The sequence below is a fragment of the Azolla caroliniana genome, unplaced genomic scaffold (genome assembly GCF_043228905.1).
Source record: "Azolla caroliniana isolate FFs.n. ecotype wild unplaced genomic scaffold, voAzoCaro1.0.p SCAF_5, whole genome shotgun sequence".
Lineage (NCBI taxonomy): Eukaryota > Viridiplantae > Streptophyta > Polypodiopsida > Salviniales > Salviniaceae > Azolla > Azolla caroliniana.
Genome location: NW_028230440.1, coordinates 24073585 through 24088081, shown reverse-complemented (window position 1 = coordinate 24088081; position 14497 = coordinate 24073585). Strand labels below are relative to the sequence as shown.

At 38.7% G+C, this 14497-nt stretch overlaps 1 protein-coding gene across 1 annotated transcript; it reads left to right on the top strand.

Annotated features, from left to right (window-relative positions):
• The first annotated feature begins 667 nt into the window (after positions 1-667).
• LOC147864543 (homeobox protein knotted-1-like 1) lies at positions 668-14244 on the top strand. Its single transcript, XM_087320456.1, has 5 exons — positions 668-1732; positions 2285-2401; positions 2550-2712; positions 8213-8595; positions 13938-14244. Exons 1-5 carry the CDS (start codon positions 1148-1150, stop codon positions 14160-14162), a joined length of 1473 nt encoding a protein of 490 aa, XP_087176582.1. The 5' UTR covers positions 668-1147; the 3' UTR covers positions 14163-14244.
• Positions 14245-14497: the final 253 nt, after the last annotated feature.

Sequence of the window (14497 nt, the reverse complement as noted above, 5' to 3'; positions counted from 1 at the left end):
CGGCGCGTGCTCGCCCAAAGAGATCGGCCAATGAAATGCCCCCGCGCGGCTGCGCGATGTCCGCGTTCACACGGGGCCGGACAAAATAAAGGAAAAGTTAATCTGTGTGTAGGGGGGGGGCAGTGGTAAAAGTCCCTATCTAGACGTCTTTCCTTACACAACAACACACCCACACTTGTCTTTATATGTATCTCTCCTTCCTTCTTTCTTTTTATTTCCTTTTTAACTTTCCCTTTGCTTGCCCGTCCAATAGGAATGAGCGGAGCGATATGAATTATTAGAGAGGGGGTGGCGATGGTGGGATTCGATCCCGTCCCATCCCAACCTCTCTCTAAGGTTATATATATGTATATAATAAAGCTTCTTCTCATTTCTAGATTAATTTTCCTTCTCCTTTTAGATATAAATCCTAGATCTCTCTATCTCTCTCTCTTTAACGAGTAGTTATAGATTTTTACCCCCCCCCATCTTCTCTCTCAGATTGATTGATTGATTGATTGATTGATTGACTGACTGACTCCTCCTCGTCTGACCTAATTCTTCTTCTGCTTCTGCTTCTGCTTCCTCCTCTCCTTCTCTCTGTCTTTTTCATTCATTCATTCATTCATTCATTCATTCTTCTTCCTCTGTAGCAGTAATCATGGCGAAGATTTGATCAATTCCTTCCTGCTCAACGGTTTTCATATACATCCCCTCTGGTGCTGCGGAGACAGTATATATATGTATGTTTGCAGAATTCGGATCATCCGCACGGGGGTGCCGATATTCCTTCTCTTACCTCGACCTTAATTCAGCAGGTTCCTTCGCGATTCTTTTTGCAGACTTTGGGAAGTTCATGAATCGATTGACTGAGTTGTTGACCCTGCCTTGCGTACAGTCGAATCGATTCTCCAGTCAATCGGGGCGGGTTTAATTTAGTCCAATGGCGGCCTGCAGCTTCTGTGTGTGGATGGATTCCATGGAACCTCGCCCCACCAGCGACGAATTAGGGTTAATTAAGTGACGATTAAGGACTGGGGTTAAAAGTAAGGCGACGATTAAGATCGGGAGCGATGAGCACTTCACAGCGTAATTAACTGCCGTTAGTCATACCAGTAGCCATAATTAACTGCCGTTAATCATCCGCGACCATAATTAACTGTACAAAATGGACTTATATGACAATCACATGCGGGGCGTACTGCAGATTGCTACTGACAATAGTAGCAAGCAAGGCCATGGCATAAACCACAGCATAGCTACTACTACTAGCTCTGTAAACCCTAATGACTCCGCTTACTACGATTCATCAACAGGCCATAACAGTCATAGCAGCCACAGAAGCCATCACCAGAACATGGAACCTTATCTGCAGACTCTGCTATTTAATGGCGACACTAGCGATTCGGTTCATCACAGCATGCGCAGGAGTATGAATTTCATGGGTGGGGTAGAGCAGGATCGAGAATTAATCGAACGGAAGCCAGATTTCTCAGCCAGGATTAGCAGCAACGACAGCAGCGATCTGTCTGTACTCAATACTTCAGCCATGGAAAGTAATCTGGTCGCCGCCGCGAGTATGAACAGCATAACAGAGCATCATCAGCACCATCGAGACAATCGCATCAGTCCAGGATCATCTCTACCATCGCCATCGCCATCGCCAAACGCAGTAGATCCGATTATAAGGTCCAAAATTGTGGCTCACCCCATCTACCCTCGCCTTGTCCTCGCATACCTGAACTGTAACAAGGTAATCAGAAACCAGAAAAAGAAAAAGAAAATCCATCAATTCCTTAACATCACAATCAATTACTAATCCAAAGGGAGACACAGACAGATCATCCTTACTAATTATAGAAAACGATCGATATAATAATCAGAAGATTTAACATTTCTGAACTATGGAATACCCAAGTATGATTAACGCACCAAAATCCTTACAAATTATGCATTAGTTTACCTTTTATATATATAACTTTCTCTCTCTCTCCTTCCTCCCTTTTTCTGGCTACCTTTTTAAAGCTCTTTCCCTAAGTGTGCCAACCTCAATCAATCAATCATGCATATCCAATCTCATCTTTCTTTTCCTCAGTAAAGGCTCTGAGTGTGCCACCCCCTCCCTAATCTAACGCCATTTCAGACCCTAATCCCCCCTGCAGGAATTTCCAAAAGCTATGTTTCCTGTTTAATTGATTAAGCTCTGGATTCCTCACTTATCTTTCCAAAAGCCTAGTAAATTTAAAGAGTCAGCTGCAGAATTATATCAATTGCTATTAATTACTGAATATGTATATGATCGTAGATTGGTGCCCCACCTGATATCGCCACTAAATTGGATGAGCTCACTAAGAAGTACCACAACTATGGCTTCAATTCTCCGTCAGGAAGCATCACCGACCCTGAACTGGATCATTTCATGGTATACCACTTTTCGATCTCTAAACCCTAAACCCTAAACCCTAAACCCTAAATATGGTAGATTATATTGGGAAAGGCTATGGACACTCATAGCATGTTGGCAAAATTAATTAGCATTTTTTTGGGTGTGTCATGTGCTTGATTGATAGGAGGCGTATTGCACTGTGCTGCAAAGGTATGAGGAGGAGCTGATGCAACCCTTCAAAGAAGCCATGGCTTTCTGTCGGAAGATCGAACTCCAAGTGAATGCCCTTAGCAAGGGCACTGCAGCTACTACCACTACCACTAATGCGAATAGGTTATCCCAATCAGGTGATTACTTGAACCCTAATGCTTCATAATCTCTGAACTAATGACCCTTCAAAATCAGGTGATCTTACTTGAACCCTAATGCTTCAGAATCTCTGAAAATGACCCTTCAAAATCAGGTGATATTAATTGAACCCTAATGCTTCAGAATCTCTGTAAAAGACGCTTCAATATCAGGTGATTAGTAGCTATAAGAATGAAGATTAAGCCCTTGAAATTACCTCTGAAAATGGAGACAAGATTGGTTGTGTGCTCTTACAAATCAATCAAGTGGATTTTTCCAACAAAAATTGATGCTCTAATTTTCACACCTTGAGGCATTAAACAAACAAAAAAACAAAGGGGTAAATGGACAAACCAATTGTTGTTGTCACTGCCCATGATATGTAGATTAGAACTCCCATTAGGCCACATTTATAGCCTTAGCTAGATTTATACATATGAAAAGCCTCAACTAGTCATTAAGATTTGCCACATTATCCTTAAATTGATAGATTTATACCAATCAAAGGCCTCAACTAGTCACTAAGATCTGCCATTATATACCCTCCTGCTTCCATTAATCTACACTCTTGTTTGTCAATGAGGTAGCTTACATGACAATTGGATAATGATATCTTTCTCTAATGTAGGCTTTTTTTAAGCATCCCATGTTGATCTTTCTTTCTTAAGGCTAAGAATTGCCAATGGCTATTTATCTATTTAGCTAGACTACATCCATAGTAATTATGATGAAGAGTTTCTACATTCGATTCCCGTTGATAATGCCATATATGCTTCTCTTCCACATTATCCCAACACCATGAAAACTGAGAACTCTTCCAGTGTTTTTTACGTATTTTGTTTGGCACATGAGCCTAACCCGAAAAATTTCCGAACTTGAATGCTCGTCTAATGTGATAATGGAGATAGTCCCGGCATTCTTTCGTGGCACACCATACAATTCGAAGCAAAACATGTATGGGAAGTTAATTAAAGAGGTGATTGTATGGTCTATATATGATCCCTTTGAGAGATGTGTATGATGTCCTTTGGCATGTTGGTGCCTTGTGCTAGGCATGTGACATGACTATATGTTTTGGATGGGTGGTCTATTTGCATTGATATGGTTGGTAAGCTAGAGATATATGGGTGTTATGTGTCCATATATACCCTAAGACCCAATAATGTTCCAATGAATCCCAATGGGCATTAGTGCCATGTCCACATGGTGGTTCTAGGTGTTCCTATATGTACACAGTTTAGGTCTCATTCTCATTTATCGAGGGATCTTTGCCCTATACCAAGGAGTTCTCTACGTTGTGACACTCTTACTTGTTGGGGGCTTGATCAGCTCATATTTGCATTTTTGTTTTCCTTGAAAGATTTTCTTCAATAGTATTAAAAGCGTTTGAAGATTACAAGTTGAAGTTATCTGCCCAGAGGTTTACAATGTAGAATAAAAGACATTGTATGTACACCAAAACCTATACATACAAAAACAACTTATAAAGGGGTGTTGAACCTTGATACAATACATTACCATGATGTACTAATATTCAAGAAATGGTCTATGGAAGTTGATAGTTCCATTGAGGCCCTTGATTTGACACTACAAAGAGGCGCAACTTCCTCCATAAGTGAAGAAGCTTTGTTTTTCTCTTATGAACATTGTTTGGAGAACCATACATATTATCATATTGCCCACGGTCTACTGTCAACAATGTTTCCCATATCTCAAGCAGTACATCTGAAGGACCAAGATTTGCTTCATCATAAAGTCGACTGCATCTACATTTCCATAATACCCATGGGCCATAACGTTACCGTAGTCACAGTTTTCTAGACCTGGACAGATCGCACATGCTTCCGAGGTTGTTAAAACGGACTAACCGATATCAATCTTCTATTGTGTACCGTCATGGCCTCTTGAATATCGTCTGCCTCATACAACATCAAGCTGGAATGTAAAACTCCCCACACCATTGCTCCCCACGAGAACAAGCAACCAACATTGATCGTTAGGAATAAAGAAAGAACTTTATTCCATACTTATTGAGCCAAGGGACAAGACCAGAGGGCATGCTTAGTAGTCTCATGAGTTGCATAGCAAATGCCACATTGCTTGAGATTAGGTGCTACATTCCCTTTCAATGTCTGGCCAACTAGTAATGTTGCATGCACTAATAGCCATCTAAAAAGAATAAATTTAGTGGTCCCCTTGAAAGATGAGCTCCATCTCTAATACATTTTCAATTGCAACGTTGAAAGACCCCAGTTAGTCCAATGTTTTTGAGCTGTTGGCACCACTACATTTGTAGACATTAGTAATGACCTTCTGAGCTTCACTGAATACTGAAAGAAGGGAACCTTTATGATCTGTTCCCCCAAGGAATATGACCAAAACCAACCCCCTTGATCCCATAGTAATCTTGCAACAGGTTCTTTTGCATACAACCACATCATATCACACACAAGAGCGATGGAAGGGTAAGGATCAAGCATCCACTTCTTTCCCATTTTCTCATATATTACATTTGTATGTATGCTTGCATGATTCATGTGCAGGTTATGGATTCCATGTGAACTTGATAATCATAACTCAAACATTTTCCTTGTGCATTTAAGATGGAAACAAACCTTTTGCATTAAATCCTATGGGAAACTCTAGGTATTCTACAAACACATTCTGCCCATAAGAAGCTAAGGAATTCCAATTTGAGTGCAATGTTTTAATGACTTAATTGTAACCTCAAGATCCTCAAGCATGTCTGTATAAGAATAAGTATGAGAAAAAAAAATGTTAATGTTATTGAGGAAAATTGGTACCATATTGGTAGTGAAAATAAGGGTTGTGCAGGCCCACACCATGTATGGAGGTGTCATGCCTAGGGCATTATGGCACTAAGTTGAATGCATCAAACCATTAGGCTAATCCCCAAAGGACTGGCTGTTGGGTTTGTGTAAATCATAGATTCATGTTATCAATGAACTTTGAAACTTTGGTTATAGGGTATCCTTGGGAGAAGATTATGCAATATAGTCGTGCTCATTAATGTAAACAGCTCGATGAAGAAGATTATGCATTCCAAAGTGCCTTGCCCAAAATGTATATTGGAGTGTGTCATGAAAGACACCTAATGAAATTGATCTCTATGAGAGACACGTTAAATGCACTTCTGATATGCATTTGTGCCACACCTACATCTTGCCTGATGTGCAGTGTACAAAGGTTGTGTGAATTCCTACAATTACGAGGAATCGATGTTCGATGTTAGTTTGCTAGGTTATCACATAAGAACTATGTCTGTGGAACATCATAATGTTCATACAATAGTGATTATAATGTCGTGCTCTTTAGCTCCTAATGTTGCCGTATTTCTCCCGATGCCCTTAGTCAACGCACATCTTGGCAAGGGTCTTTGGGATGGACTGCAACATGTGCCAGATTGTAAGCAATGTAGGTGTCATAATTTGGGTATGGTTGTGAGAGTTAATGTTAAAATGTTAATCGTTGGATCTGGCCAATGTTACGACCCTTCAAGATGCATGGAATATTCCTACGTAAATGTAGAATCCGGCTCTCAATCATATAGTTTGGGTGTAGCTTTGATGAGACAAAGAAAGAAAAACAAGAAAAGATTATGTTTGTATTCACCCTTTCCTCGGAATATCTTACTAGCATGTGAACCCTTAGTAAGTTTCGCCCATTTTGGATGCACCTAGATTTTTTATAAGTAACCTCAAAATACCCTTGTAGACTTCATACAATGTGTAGTATATACAATCAATATGAATGGCTAAAATCCCTCGTACTATTAAAGGTATATAAATACAAGGTTTGAGCTTTGAACTACGTCTTTGCAACTCCTCTAGATGACTTAATATCTTAGTAAACTTTTTTGGGCGAGAAGTTAACAAGTTAGTGAAGGGAAATGGTGTCACTTGCTTGTACATCCAGAGCACCATTAATGCAAATTATTGATTGGACAAAAAGGAAGGACATGAGTTCACATGTTTGTCAAGACATCAGCTCGATTCTCGCGCATACCTAGTCTCCATGCTTATATGGAACTTAGTATGAGTCCAAAAGTGGCATTCGTTCCGTCGAGCATGAAATGAGAGTAATGCTTCATCGACTGTGAAGATAAGTACCGTTGAATGGTGTGCATGAAAGACCGAGCCCTTCTTTTTATAAACCCTTTGTTCGAGAGAAAGTAGCGAGAGCGATCAATTGATAATGAATGACTTGAATGTGGTAAATTTCTTTTTTTTTAGTAAGTAAGGGGGTATTTTTTTCTTGGAATGGTTACATGTTTGGTTCGGCACGTTAATTGCATAAAAATGAGTGTGAAAATGATGGGGGGTGAAAAAATTACCAATAAACCGTAAAAGAAAAGCAATTATTAACCACGAAAGCACATGCGGGTTTGTCTCGTTCATTTGGAAGGCAAAACCACATAGATAATGGGGGGGAGAGCTACATAATACACGATCCTAACATAATGTGTTAGAGAAGGGAGATTGTACCACGAGTATCTCTACGCAACCGCCAGAGGCCTACGTAAAGAAAAAAGAAGAAGAGAACAATGTGTGCGAAGCACGGAAATAGGCGATCGATTGTTTTTTTCGGTCTCAAAATATGAAACCGAAGAAGAGATTTCTTGAAGTAACCGATTCCGAAAAAACTCATGTGTAGTGTAAGGAGATGCATTGCAATGAATTGTTGGCACTAATGAAACTATACATACATACATACATACATACATACATGCATGCATGCATGTCCATATGTATGTATGTATCATGTATGCACGAATGCATGTACGGATGTGTGCATGCATGCATGTGTAATATATTGAAATTTCAAATTGATTCGTTTTAATTAATTATTTAGTTAGATTAATCTCAAATTATTATGTCTCCTAACTGCTTAATTTGATTTGTGTTTTAAAAGAAGATTTTCCTTCTGTTTTTTGGCCTTTTAAAAAATCAAATGTTTTTTTTTCTTTTTCTTTTTTCTCATGGTGGCTACTCTGTTATCATAGACTATATAGTAAGCGCTGGTTTTTATCGCACGCGCAACAGCGGTTTTGTTGATTATATAAGTGCGTTTTATTACAATAAATTGAGAAAGGACCACTAATTTATCATAGCACTAGCGGTTCTTTATAATGGAAATGGCGGTTTTTTTTATCATAGTAACAGTGGTTTTATAATGATAATACGGTGCGTTAATTGCATTACATGTATAAGATTTCTGTAGTATTGAGTTTCATCATCATCATAAATGATTACTTCATTTTATTATATTCTTTAAACCCTAAACCCTGAAACCCTAAACACTAAATGCTAAAGTCAGAATACCCTAAAATCATAATGCCGTCGTACCGCAAACCCTCCATACCCTAATATTCGAAAACCCTAAAGAATCCAAACATGATTTATAGGGCTGTGATTGTCTTTCATAGATGAATGAATTTGCAGTTACATATACCTATATTTTGGATATAAATAAATGCAGGGGAGGAATTAGCAGACGAATGGAGAGTGGCGGATGACAACATGAATAATAACAACAGTAATGATAACATTGGTGAGAATCATGATGAAGAGAATAATGATGGTAATAACAGCGAGGATTCGGGGGGCGATCTGGAGCTGGATGAGCAGGCAATGGCAGGTGCAGGGGATGAAGGGGTGGGGGGCAATGGTGGGGGAGGAGGCTCCGATCCGGTGGCGGAGGATACGAAGCTACGGGAGCAGCTCCGGCGCAAGTACAGCTCCTACATATGGTCCCTGAAGCAGGAATTCCTGAAGAAGAAGAAGAAAGGGAAGCTCCCCAAGGAGGCCAGAGCCAGCCTCCTCCACTGGTGGGCCCTCCACTACAAATGGCCCTACCCTTCTGTAAGTCAAGTCAAAACCCCACCCCTCTCACTCATAACTCTATTTCATAGATAGAAATGGTCAAGTCAAACAGTAGATTTTCAAGTCAAGTCAAGTAGTAGATATGAGTGTATGTGTTTGTGTGCGTGAATGACATGATCGATATTCCCGCTTCTACATTGGGATTACCCCGATATCCTGACCCGATTTACCCTTCAGTAAGTCTAAGTCAAAACCCATTCCTTGCATTCATAGTCAAAGTCAAGTTGATAGAAACCAGTCAAGTGGTAGATAGTCAAGTCAAATAGTAGATATGAGTGTGTGTTGTGTGTGTGTGTGAATGACACAACTGATATTCCCGCTCCTACACTGGGATAGTCAAGTCAAGTCAAGTAGTAGATATGTGCGTGTGTATGAATGGCACGACCTGATATTCCCTCTCCTACACTAGGATAGTCAAGTAGTAATTGTCAAGTCAAGTAGTAGATATGTGTATGTATGTGTGTATATGATTGACATGATCAATATTGCCGATCCTACGCTAGGATTAGTTCGCATGCACATTCGATATCTTGATCCGAGACCAACCATCACGTGCGCGTGAGGCAAAGACTGATTGAAACACACTCAGCCTCCTTCTCTCGAGTCAACCCCTAAACCCTAAACCCCAACCCATCTCTAGTGCTTGCATTTTTTCCGCACCCCGCTTGCATTGTATGCACTCTCGTCGGACTCAAATTGTGTTTCACCTTAACCTTGTGGACCACATGATTTGGCATCTATATCTTGTTATGATCTCCTCTCAATCTTGTGTCTGATGTATGACACCAAATGCTTGTGACTGCCCTCCTATGCCTAAAGGTCGAGCCTTCTAAGCATTCTTCATGGGTTCACAATATCCAAATGTATCAACTTTAGTAGCCCTACATAGTTGTTAACCATATGGCTTTAAGGTGATGAGGTTGTCCTTGCCCACCACTAGGAATCGGCAACGGCTCGGCTCAAGCTGGCGGTTTGGCAGTTCGGTTTAGGCTTGAGCTTCCTTAACTGGTTGAGCTCTGTTTGGGATTGCTCAAACCGGTTAAGTGTAAACCGGTTTAAGCTGAACCGGTTTGGCCAAATCGGTTAGCCTAAACTGGTTTGGAAACCCCCAAACTGGTTAAGCCTAAACCGAACTGTTGCTGATTCCTACCCACTACCATTAACCTCATCCAATCAATACCTAGACTCTACAAGTATAATGGTGGTTTAGAGTGATCTCTAGACTCTAGAACATTGCTTGATCGTTTTTCTTGTTGTTTTGAGCAATATATTTCATTGTATGCATAATGCCATGAAACTAAAACCATGGTTGAGGTAAAAAGAATAAGGAACCTTGTAGGCTTACCAAAGAATAAGGAATTTGTAGGTTTACATAAATGTCAACAAATATATCTATATCTATCTATATCTATCTATATCTATCTATCTATATATAATATGTATATCTATATATATACTAGATTTAGCTTGTTTTCAGGGATAAAATCACGAATAATACCCCATTTTTATTTTAAAATAATGTGAGTCTTTCCACAACCTTGTTTAATAAAATAGTCCAAAACCCATGAAGAGTAGCAATTGAAGTAGGCCCTAATGTTTCAACTAACCACAAAAATTATTTCAAACTTCGGAAAACTATATTAATAAAATCTTATATTTCAGTGTGTGGCAGTTTTCTGAGTTTTTGAACATAAGACTTCCATAACCTCATCTATATAGGTTTAAAATTGTTTTCCCATACGTATAAAGAGAATACATTGAAAACATTTGGTTCGGCCTTTTGCTTCAATTGGACCAAAAGCTGAAATGCTTAAGAGCCTTCGGTGGAATAAAATAAGAAGCTAATAAAAACAATTGTGGTTCAAATCAGCAAGTGGTAGTATACTCTTGATGATACCAAGTATCCTTCCACGATCATCACTATATGATCTTTGGCTCCTTTACGGATGACTTAATGCTCTACAACATCATGCATATGATACCATCCTTCTAACATTGGTCTTAATTTTATTGATGGCTATCTTCTTGAATGACACTAGTGTGTGAAACAACTTGATACATACGGTAGTTCCGGAAACCTATATTAGTGCGAATGACTTAATGCTCTACAACATTATGAATATGATACCATCCTTCTAACATTTGTCTTAATTATATTGATGGCCATCTTCTTGAATGACACTACTGTGAAACAACTTGATACATATGGTAGTTCCGGAAACCTATATTAGTAACAATGTTCCTAGATCTTCGCTATAATTGGTGGAGGACTATGGTAGGTCTTTTGACAAACGTTGCAACCAGACTTGTGTTCGTGGCCATATGTGCTGGACTCAAAGAAAATTTGAATCAATCTCACCTTAATGTGAACATAATGCAAAAACATTCATCCCCTCATTCTTATTGCTTAAAATGCATCGACAAAAGGTTATGCATCTCATATCTAACCTTAGGGTAGAGGCCAAACTACTCTCAATCCTTGAGAATTTAGTGGATCGCAACATCACGCCCCTAATTTTCTCCATGACCACGAAAAAACTTAACCTGTGTTCCTTTTGGCTCTAGTGAAAACAAATATTAGTATCATGATGAACATGATGGTGGTTGTGAGTTTATGATTGTATTAAGCAGCACTCCATGCCCTTAAGTCCTATCATGACTATCTTTCTTCGGGTGAGTAGGATATTGTTTTTGGGTATTTTTGGGGGAGTCTTTGAAAGTTGCTTTCATAACTTGATGATATAACTTGAATTAAACCTCATCTATTTATTCCCTTATTGGGTCATTCATAATTGATGAGTCAAGAGATACAAGAGATCAATTATGCAATACAAGACATTGGCTTCTTTACATGGACATTTAACATTTCATGTGGTCGCATGTAAAACCTCTACATCCGTCGCATATGCCTTTTGATGATCAGGGTCGACATTACCTCTATCTTCATCGGATATCATTGTCCAAGTACTTTCCCTTCAATGATCAAGGTCTTCCTCAACATCATTTGTGTCTCCTCTTCCAATGATTGAAGTGGGTACAAGGGTGTTGCATCTTAGATAACAATCGGCAATGGTTCGGTTTGGTTCGAGAGTGTCAAAACCAAACCATTTAAAAATTTTGAAACTGAATCAAACCGGACCGAACCACGAAACCATTTAAACTAGAACTGTTTAAACCGAACTGTTACAAAAAATCCAAACTGTTAAACCGTGGTTTTGTGGTTTGGTTTCGGTTTTTAGATTTTAAATTTTAAATTTTAAACTTTTAATTTTTTTCATTATTTGAAAATTTTAAATATTTTTCTTAAAATGTGAGAATTAGGCTTAAAAATGAATAGGTTGTTTAAAAAAATAATGAGCAACCCTAAACCATGAAACCGTTTAAACCAAACTGAACCGTTTGACCATTAAGCTGTTAAGCTGTGGTTTTGCAGTTCGATTGTTAATCTTAGAGACAGATTATGTGCTTCAAAAGAGATTGGCACATTTTGTACTTGTGTTCCATTTGAAGGCTTTCACATTTCGCTTCACTTTCAAGCGTACTGAATTGTGTTTCACAATGAAGTTGTCCTTATGTACAAATGGTCTACTTTGATCCTTGTTTGCTTATTCATACCTTGGGTTTCAGCCATTACATGTGTTTCCTTCTATCAGTATCATTGCAACATGGGTTTTGTTTGTTATCCTCATTATGTACTAAAATGATTGATTTGATGTTTCTCATTGTGTTTCGCCGAGAGTCATGCATATTTGATGGGATCAGCTCGTTTCCAAAGTCTTTCTCAAGGTTAATCTTTGCATTGGAGTACTTTTGTTCTTCTCCATGTCTCGGCCCGAAGATCAAACTATGTATGAGTTTGAATCTTCTAGTATGGCGGAGTTTATTTGTAAGGATTACATATGCAACTTCAAGAATTTGAACTGAGTGCATGCATATTTTACACTCCAATCATGCCATGCTGAATGAGAATATTCAACATATAACTTTCTATTCTCAAAACAGCTTATTGCCAATCATTGAGATTATGTTCTTCATGGTGAAAGAGAGTGGGGCATACCGAATATGCACTTGGGAATGCTCTGGTAGATACCAGATCCTCATGTTGAGCATGATGTTCGATCATTCCATGGAGAGTGTGAGTTGGTGGGCATTATAGGGAATACACAAAACTATGATTTGTAGGAAATGTTGATCCATGGGGGGGGAACCCCTAGGTTTTGTTTTATCCCCCAACACATTAAGATGTAGACATATGTATATATCATTCCATTCTATGTTAGTTCTCCTCATGCTTGCATTTTAAACAATTATACAAGAAGAATGTGAATACTGCAGTGAAGCAACAATGGTGTTCAAGAAAAAGGTGTCCCATAGAGATGTCAACTAAATCCCTATACATTTGTGACATTTTCTCGCCACTCTTATAAATAATTTCATAGAAAGCTTGAGCCTTTCGTATCGAAACGTTTCTTCAAACATTGACCAACAAAATAATCATCTTGATTTATTATTAAGCCTTCTCGACCTTGGAATCCATCTTTGGGCATAGATAAATTCAGTAAATGTTTTTAACAGTTGTCAACTCTTCTTTCTCATACAAATGATAATTGACAAGGTCTTCAAAGTATGTGTGATGGTCAAACTCAGCGTCAAATCACTAATATGCATGCATAATTTTCATGAGAATTGAAAGTCTTCTCTCAAAAAATGCTGAATATGTATCGCATCATGTTTTAATTGATTTCTAGCTAGTAGTAAAATGACGAAAATTCCTAGCTACACCTCAAACGAGCTAGTTTGTTGGCTAGTAGCATGTATTTGCTCTATGAGATTAATGCCTAGGAGTATTCTGGATTTTGAATGAAGCCTTACAATAAATATACCTTCACAGGTAAAAGACATTAGTTTCTCTGCTCTTTTAACTGTAGTGTGTGGCATGACTTGTGAGATGTATTTGTTTCGTGTGGCTTTTTTATACAACTTATTATTTTATGTACTAAATCTCGCAATCCATCCTTTTAGCCAAGGTGAGTTCTTGCGACACACTAATCTTTTTTTTTTTCTCTATGATTTGTTTCTAAATGTCGAAACATAAGCATGCCTGCGAATAAGAGGCAAAGCATAAACCTAGTGCTTTGCACATGAGGTGTTGTGTTTTTTATATCATCGTGCTCAGTACTAATGTATACAATCAGTCGGGTGATTATTTCATAAGAATTAAGTGAAGTCGGTAAAACATCTTTAAAGTATCGATAATGAGGGGTTTGAACTAAATGTAAGTGACATAATGTGGAGTGTTTTGTGTTGGTGACATAATATAGGAGGGAGAAAAGGCGGCATTGGCAGAAGCAACGGGATTGGATCAAAAGCAAATAAACAATTGGTTCATCAATCAAAGGAAGCGACATTGGAAGCCATCAGAGGACATGTCCGCACAATACATGATGGTCGAGCAGGAAACACATGGAGGTGGTGTCATTGGCCCCTCTTCTTCCTCATTCCTCATGGATTCCTCGACCCTCATGATCCCCGATGTTATGCAATAATAATAATGTTCACAAAATTTTGAGAACAAATGAATGTATTATCTTTATATAATATGCTAGTGTTCATATCACATTGTCTTTTTATGTTCCCATTGTCTTTTTGTGTTCCCCCACCTTGGTCCCTACTCCCTACACAATTGTGTCTTCTCTCTCTCTCTCTCTCTCTCTAATATTATTGTTAAAATGAATGAGATCATGTTCTTGTTGTCAAGTTCTCATGTCGGCCCAAAACTAGGTTCCTAGCTATTTGTTAATATCACGCAATATTGATCTCCCTTGGATGTCAGTGGTCACACCATGCCAGTTATTTCTTTAGGCATCATGTAAATGCTCCC